At 45.6% G+C, this 8,533-nt stretch overlaps 1 protein-coding gene across 1 annotated transcript; it reads right to left on the bottom strand.

Annotated features, from left to right (window-relative positions):
- Positions 1–508: 508 nt before the first annotated feature.
- Positions 509–2,295, bottom strand: LOC128829328 (uncharacterized). Its single transcript, XM_054014709.1, has 2 exons — positions 2,014–2,295; positions 509–1,019 (listed from the first exon to the last, which is right to left on the bottom strand). Exons 1-2 carry the CDS (start codon positions 2,183–2,185, stop codon positions 544–546), a joined length of 648 nt encoding a protein of 215 aa, XP_053870684.1. The 5' UTR covers positions 2,186–2,295; the 3' UTR covers positions 509–543.
- Between the last annotated feature and the right edge of the window lie 6,238 nt (positions 2,296–8,533).

Consider the following 8,533-nt stretch of genomic DNA (forward strand, 5'->3'; position numbering starts at 1 on the left):
CGGAGCGGGTGTAGTGTAGTGACGCGAATGAAGCTTCTAAACTCAAGGATTGACAGGCTCCGCTGTGGTGGGCTGGTTGTTTCAACGGAGCCTGTCACCCCTCCTGATCGAGACTGTGTGTATGGGGGGGCTATGTGACTTTGTGGCAGGGGGAGGAGGGTTACGGATCCCCTGCTGCGTGGCTCTGTGATCCTGCATAAGGACCACTGCTTAAGATCTGTAACTGCCCTCCCCCGCCACAAAGTCACAGAGCAACCCACCCCCCACCACATAACATGAAAACAACCTCCCAGACTAACCAGGGTAACTAGTCACTGCATCACTGCACTATGTATGTGCCCTGCTGCTGTGCCTGCCCCCGCCTATGTACCCTGCCAAAGGTGACTGTCCTGTCCAATTACCAACCCCCTTTCCCCTCCTCCTCCAAAAGAACATGATGGAAACATTAGTTAACAGAAACGTATTTTTTATTATCAACTACACATGGAACTGGGAGGTGAAACTTGGACGGGGGCTTGTGTCAGGCGGGAAGGAAAGAACTTGTCAAGTTTTGGGGAATGAGAGCCTTCTGCTACTAGAGCTCTCTGCAGGGGTGGAGTGAGAGTTAGCACGGACTCTGCCGCCTCTCCTTCTTTGCACTTTGGGTGAGGGGAGTATGGGACTTGGTGGCGGGGGAGGGCGGTTAGAGATGGACTGCAGCGGGGCTCTGTCCTCCTGCCTCCGTTCCTGCAGAACATCCACAAGGCGCCGGAGCGTGTCTGTTTGCTCCCTCAGTAGTCCAAGCAGCGTTTGAGTCGCCTGCTGGTCTTCCTGCCGCCACCTCTCGTCCCGATCCATGTTTGCTTGGTGCATTTGGGTCAAGTTCTCCCGCCACTGGGTCTGCTGTGCTGCCTGGGCTTGGGAACAGGCCATAAGCTCCGAGAACATGTCCTCCCGTGTCCTCTTCTTCCTACGCCTAATCCGCGCTAGCCTCTGGGAGTGTGATGCCAGGCTAGCTTCTGAGACAGTCGCAGATGGGGCTGTGGAAATGGGAAAAAGGGAGTGAATTCCTCAGAAAGATAAATGTAGTTGTGAACAAAGAACATAGTCTTTCTCTGTTAACAAGACCATGCACAGCACCTATCACATGCGCACTCAGCACAAGGTCGAATTCTCGGCCTTCGCATTCAGTGCCTGGGGTCTTCCACAGCACATTTGAGAAGCGGGGCAGCACAACGGAATTTCTGTTGCAGGCAGACATGGTAAGCGGTAGACCTGTGGCAGTTTAAAACTTTTATATTACCACTGGCCTCATTTCACATTTAAAGCAATGTCAGTCCCTGCTGCCAGCAATCCGGCAAGCGGGAACTCTGCCCCTGTCCCACCCCCTCGCGGCTGTCCCCGGGAACGATCCCTTTCGGCTGCCCCTCTCCCGCCTCCACCGCGTGGCTGCAAACCAGCGGTTACAGTTCTGTAAAGGAACGGTCAAGCAGTCCCAACACTAACATTCCCCTACCTAATTCAAAGCAGGTCACCATGGGCGACATCACCCTCATGAGGATCTCTGAGAGCGAGAGAGAGAGAATGCTCCGGGAAAGCCTCCAAAGACCAGGGCCGTATGCCGCCATGCTGTGCAGAGCAATGATTCCAGAGTACTTGATAGTCTCGTGGCGCGGCAACGTGTCGTACTTCGGAGGACCCAATAAGGCCACTCTCCCCAGGAACCTCATGCAACGGCTTTCCAATTACCTCCAGGAGAGCTTCATCGAGATGTCCCAGGAGGATTACTGCTCTATCCCCGGACATATAGACCGCATTTTACTCTAGCTGCTGTAGCAGTGACTAACCAGTAGAGCGGCTTGGGCAGGACAATCACGGAAAACCGGACATTGCTAGATTTTTTTTCAAAACTTGCACTGCCCATGACTGAACCGTTAAGCGCCTAGGGCAAAGTAATCATGAGAAACCCATTCTTTTAATTGTTAATATTCCTGTTCTGTTAAAAATAAATGTTTAGATGTTTACAACACTTACTGGCTGATCCTTCCCCAGATTCTGTGTCCGGGGTAACGGCTGGGGAGGGTTGGTAGGGGATCTCTGTAAGGGTGATGAAGAGATCCTGGCTGTCGGGGAAATCAGCGTTGTGAGCGCTGCCGACTGCCTCGTCCTCCTCATCTCCTTCCTCATCTTCCCCGTCCCCTAACATGTCCGAGGAACCGGCCGTGGACACTATCCCATCCTCAGAGTCCACGGTCAGTGGTGGGGTAGTGGTGGCGGCCGCACCGAGGATGGAATGTAGTGCCTCGTAGAAACGGGATGTCTGGGGATGGGATCCGGAGCGTCCATTTGCCTCTTTGGTCTTCTGGTACCCTTGTCTCAGCTCCTTGATTTTCATGCGGCACTGCGTTGCATCCCGGCTGTATCCTCTCTCTGACATGTCTTTAGAGATCTTCTCGTAGATCTTTGCATTCCGTCTTTTGGATCGCAGCTCGGAAAGCACAGACTCATCGCCCCACACAGCGATGAGATCCAAGACTTCCCGATCAGTCCATGCTGGGGCCCTCTTTCTATTCACAGACTGCACGGCCATCACTGCTGGAGAGCTCTGCATCGTTGCCAGTGCTGCTGTGATCGCCACGATGTCCAGACAGGAAATGAGATTCAAACTGGCCAGACAGGAAAAGGAATTCAAATTCAAATTTTCCCGGGGCTTTTCCTGTGTGGCTGGTCAGAGCATCCGAGCTCGTACTGCTGTCCAGAGCGTCAACAGAGTGGTGCACTGTGGGATAGCTCCCGGAGCTATTAGCGTCGATTTCCATCCACACCTAGCCTAATTCGACATGGCCATGTCGAATTTAGCGCTACTCCCCTCGTCGGGGAGGAGTACAGAAGTCGAATTAAAGAGACCTCTATGTCGAACTAAATAGCATTGCAGTGTGGACGGGTGCCGGGTTAATTCGATGTAACGGCGATAACTTCGACATAAACGCCTAGTGTAGACCAGGCCCTAGAAATGGACGAATTAAAGATTATACCTTATTTCCATTTATTTAAATGCAACATCGTACTCTATCAGAATCTGTATCCTGAAAATGAATGTTAGCAGACTCTTCCATCTCAATAATGTTTTCTGAGCAGAAACTGTGTGCAATAGGCACTTTATTTAGAGACTTGATAAGTTTCAGACTTTCCTTCACAATATTTTCTGAACCATCTGAAAAAGAAAAATCGGTATCAGTTTTATCCAAAGCTACTTACAATTTGGGAATCCACAATTCAGTTTTGTTTAAGTCTAATATCCTCCTTATTGACGACAGATCATAACAGGATCATGTGTCTAAGATGGAGGGTAAATTTCAGTGGGATGTGTAATTTTTTTTTCACTACATTTTTTTAAATAGAAAAGAGGTATCTATGTATGGAGCATAGCTAAGCAACAATTAAGGGAGGACGTGGATAACAATTAAAAAATAGTTAAACAATGCACATACCAGGAAGGATGATGAATTGATTAATATAATAAAAAGGGGGGAGATATTAGTTGGAATTAAGAAAATAACTTTTCAGGCTCTCCAGGAAAACTACCTAACAGTATTCATTGACCAAGAGATATCTTGGAAGACTCGTCAATTCACATATTTAAAACTAGACTGTACAGAATACTCATAAATGTGTGCAGTAGAACAATCTTGCAAGGCAAGTTAAATGACATAATTGGTTTGGATTCAATGGTCCGATTTCAGAGGGGAGTCTAGTTTTAGGAGAAATCTAAGTTGGTGCAGCTCACACCTTACAGCTCCTTCACACTGTATGTTACACCAATTTAGAGGTTCTCTAGATTCCCACCAAGTACCGATATGCAGCTTATCCTGCTTTCTTTCCGTACCTCACCCCGGTATCCGAGTGCTTACCTTCCACACCACATCCTTTCCGGATCTCTTTTAAAGTTAGTCCACTGAATGCAAAGAAATCTAAAGCCCAAATCCAGCTTATCTTTGCTCATGTGAGTAGTTCCATTGCAGTCAAAAGTCCAAAGACAAAAAATGTGATCTTCAGTTGTATTTGTATGAGTCCCAGAAATAAATAATTTCTGGCAGGGATGGATTAGAATTATAGAAATATAGGGCAGGAAGGAACCTCAAGAGGTCATCAAGTCCAGCCACCTGCACCAAGGCAGAACCAAGTAAACCTAGACCATCCCTAACAGGTGCTTGTCCAACTGGTTCTTAAAGACCTCCAATGATGGGGATTCCAGAACCTCTCTTGAAAGTCTATTCCAGAACGTAACTGTCTTTAGAGTTAGAACATTTTTCCTAATATCTAACCTGAACCTCCTTTACTGCAGATTAAGCTCATTACTCCTTGTCCTACCTTCAGTGGACATGGGGAACAATTGATCACCATCCTCTTTCTAACAGCCCTTAACATATTTTAAGACTTATCAGATCCTCTCTTAGCCTTCTCTTCTCAAATCTAAATATGCCCAGTTTTTTTAACCTTTCCTCATATGTCAGGTTTTTAAACTTTTTATCATCTTTGTTGATTCCTCTGGATTCTCTCCAATTTATCCCCATCTTTCCTAAAGTGTGGTGCCCAGAATTGGACACAGTATCCAGCTGAGGCCTCATCAGTGCTAAGAGCGGAACAATTAGCTTTCTTGTCTTACATAAAATACTCCTGTTAATACTCCCCAGAATCATATTAGCCTTTCTTACAACTGCGTCATATTGTTGATTCATATTCAATTGTGATCTACTATAACTCCCGGATCTGTTTCAGCAGTACGGCCACCTAGCTAGTTACTCCCCATTTTGTAGTTGTGCATCTGATTTTTCATTCCTACGTGAAGTACTTTGCACTTGTCTTTATTGGATTTACTCTTTTTGATTTCAGACCAATTCTCTAATTTGTCAAGGTTGTTTTGAATTATAAACCTGTCCTACAAAGTGCTGGCAACTCCTTCCAGCTTGGGGACATCTGCAAATTTTATAAGCACACTCTCCACTCCATTATCTAAGTCATTAATGAAAATTTTGAATAGTACTGGATCCGAGACTAATTCCTGCAGGAATCCACTAGATACTCCCTCTCAGGTTGACAGCAAATATTTGAGTAGCTTTTTCATCCAGTTGTGCACCCATCTTATAGCAATTTCATCTAGACAACATTTCCCTAGTTTGCTTATGAGAATGTTATGAGGGACTGTATCTAAGCCTTAATACAATCAAGATATATCACATTGACTGCTTTCCCCCTATTCACTAGGCCAGTAACCCTGTCAAAGAAGGAAATTAGGTTGGTTTGGCAAAATTTGTTCTTGACAAATCCATATTGGCTATTCCTTATAACCCTATCATCATCTAGGTGTTTATAAACTGATTGTTTGATAATTTGTTCCTGTATCTTTCCAGATATCGAAGTTAGGCTGAGGGGTCTATAATTCCCCAGGTCCTTTTTGTTCTCCTTTTTAAAGATAGGTACAGTGTTTACCTGGCTCCAGTACTCCTTACCTGTCCTCCATGAATTCTCAAAGATAATTGCTAGCGGTTCCAAGATTGCTTCAGCTAGTTCCTTAAGTATCCTAGAATGAATGTCATCAGACCCAGCTGACTTGAATACATCTAACTTATCTAAATATTCTTTAAACTGTTTTTCCCTATTTGAACCTGTGTTTCTTCCCCCTTGCTGTTAATATTAATTGTGTTGAGTATCTGGTGACCAGTAACCAGTGAAGACTGAAGTAAAATAAGCATTAAACATCTCAGCCTTCTTGATGTCATCCATTATTATCTCTCCTTCCCCTCTAAGAAGAGGACCTGCACTTTTCTTTGTCTTTCTCTTGTTCCTAATGTATTTAAAGAACCTTCTCTTATTGCCTGTTATGACCCTTGCTAGGTGTAACTAACTTTGCCTTAGCCTTTCTGATATCGTCCCTATACACTTGTGCTATTCTTTTGTACTCCTTAGAAATTACTCCACATTTTCATTTTCTGTAGGATTCCCTTTGGATTTTCAGGTCATTAAAGAGCTCCTGATGGAGCTGTATTGGCCTCTTACCATTCTTCCGATCTTTCTTTTGCATTAGGGTAGTTTGCAGTTGTGTCTTTCATACTGTCTACTAGAGAAACTGCCAGCTCTCCTTTATCTCTTAGATTTTCTTCCCATGGGAATTTACTTCCTGGTTCTCTGAGTTTGTTAAAGTCTGCTTTGTTTAAGTCTATTGTCCGTATCCACTTACTTATTTCTTTCTTTCCTCAAAATCATGAAATGTATAGTTTCATGATAAAACTTTACCCAGATTGCCTTCCACCTTCACATTCACAGCCAATTCCTCCCTGTTAGTCAGAATCAAGTCTATGATGGCTGACTCCCTGGTTACTTCCTCCACTTGCTGAAACAAAAAGTTGTCCCTGATACATTCCAAGTACTTATTGGAATTTTGTGTTTTGCTGTATGACTTTTCCAATAGATGTCTAGGTAGTTAAAGTCCCACATTAATTCCAGGTCTTTAGCAACATCCAGAGATTCACTGCCTCCATTAGTCTGATTTTCAGTGTGGTGCCTCCCAGGACATCAGCGTGTCTCTGTGTGTGTGTGTATGTAGCTGTCACAAATCTGCCTGTGGTAGGGCGCCCGTTAGGCTCCGTGGAGAGTGCACACATGTGAGTCCAATTACTCCACACACCCCGATTAGTAGGGTTGTGGAGCATCTTGACAGTGGGCCGGTGCTCACCTTACAGGGCCTCTCGACTGTCTTATCCCCCTTCTGTGTCCCCAGAACAAGGGGTTAAACAAAAGAAAGTTAAAGCAAAGCCTGTAGGCAGCTCCCTCCAGGCTCTGGGTCTCTCTGACTCCAGGGGATCCTGCAAGCATCAGAGTTCACTGGCTCCAGTGAGAGCCTCAGTTCTTTTCCCCTCTAACTTGGAGCAGTAGGGATTCTATTCGTGTCCAGGATGGTGAGAGTGACTGAAATGCTCAGGGAGATTAGAGAGGCTATTAAAATAAAAAACTCAGTAATAATGGGCAAAAAGAAGAACAGGAGTACTTGTGGCACCTTAGAGACTAACAAATTTATTAGAGCATAAGCTTTCGTGGACTACAGCCCACTTCTTCGGTATGCATCCGAAGAAGTGGGCTGTAGTCCACGAAAGCTTATGCTCTAATAAATTTGTTAGTCTCTAAGGTGCCACAAGTACTCCTGTTCTTCTTTTTGCGGATACAGACTAACACGGCTGTTACTCTGAAACTAGTAATAATGGGGGATTTCAGCTATGCCCATATTGACTGGGTTCATGTAACAGGGTTCAAAAAAGACTAGATAAGTTCATGGAGGATAGGTCCATCAATTGCTATTAGCCAGGATGGACAGGGATGGTGTCCCTAGCCACTGTTTGTCAGAAGCTGGGAATGGGCGACAGGGGATGGATCACTTGATGATTTCCTGTTCTGTTCATTCCCTCTGGGGCACTTGGCATTGGCCGCTGTCAGAAGACAGGACGCTGGGCTAGATGGACCTTTGGTCTGACCCAGTATGGTCGTTCTTATGTTCATGGCTTGAGCCCATCTCTACTAAAAAGTGGCACCCCTCTAGCAGAGATGGTTGTCAGACAATGGTGCATTAAGGTCTCCTGTGGCAGCTGCCCAATGTTTGAACAGATCCGAAAGGTCTGATCCAGTATTGCCGTTCTTATGTCGTGCACTCTCCTTCTACTACAGGAGGGGCTGTGCAGATCGTCAGTCCTTTCTCCTTTCTCCAGGGCTAGGGGAGTTCACCAGCCTGTCCCCTGTGCAGAGCTGCCCCCATCTGAGCAGAATTCCCTCTTTTAAACTCCTCCAGCCCAAAGTAGCTCCTTAACCCCTTCCATGCTAGTGTGGGGTTTTTATACCCCATCACAGTAGCCCATCAATGTCCCACGCTACCTCTAAGGCCAGAGGAAGCTGGAAAATTAGAGGCATCTCTCAGGAGTTTTCAATGCTCCTGCTACAAGGGTATGAGATGTATCAATTTCTAATTTTTAAAAATCTCTGCTATCTAACCTTGGATAATCTCTTGGGAAGTTCTCCAACCTGAGCGGTTTGCATTCTGCAAATGAGAGACTTTCATTCTGGATTTGATTAAAAAAAAAGGCCTGCAAGAGGGGGCTTGGAGGGCCAGGAGGCCTAGTGGTTGGAGTGCTTGACCTCCAGCCTCCTGCTTCGTTGAGGTGCCTAAGGGTGTGTCTACACTATGAAATTAGGTCAATTTTATAGAAGTCAATTTTTAGAAATTGATTTTATACAGTCGATTGTGTATGTCCCCACTAAGCGCATTCAGTCGGTGGAGTGCATCCTCACTACCGTGGCTAGCATTGATTCACGGAGCAGTGCACAGTGGGAAGCTATCCCACAGTTCCTGCAGTCTCTGCTGCCCATTGGAATTATGGGTTAAGCTCCCAATGCCTGATGGGGCAAAAATATTGTTGCAGGTGGTTTGGGGTATGTCATCACTCTCCCCTCCCTCCCTCCTTGAAAGCAACTGCAGACAATCATTTCGTGCCTTTTTGCCTGGATTACC

This window comes from Malaclemys terrapin, chromosome 25 (genome assembly GCF_027887155.1).
Source record: "Malaclemys terrapin pileata isolate rMalTer1 chromosome 25, rMalTer1.hap1, whole genome shotgun sequence".
Lineage (NCBI taxonomy): Eukaryota > Metazoa > Chordata > Testudines > Emydidae > Malaclemys > Malaclemys terrapin.

Coding starts and splice junctions, on each gene's coding strand:
- LOC128829328 (XM_054014709.1), bottom strand. CDS start 2,185: ATGTTAGGGGACGGGGAAGATGAGGAAGGAGATGAGGAGGACGAGGCA. Junction 1,020..2,013: donor ATCTGGGGAAGGATCAGCCA/GTAAGTGTTGTA, acceptor CCATTTCCACAG/CCCCATCTGCGACTGTCTCA.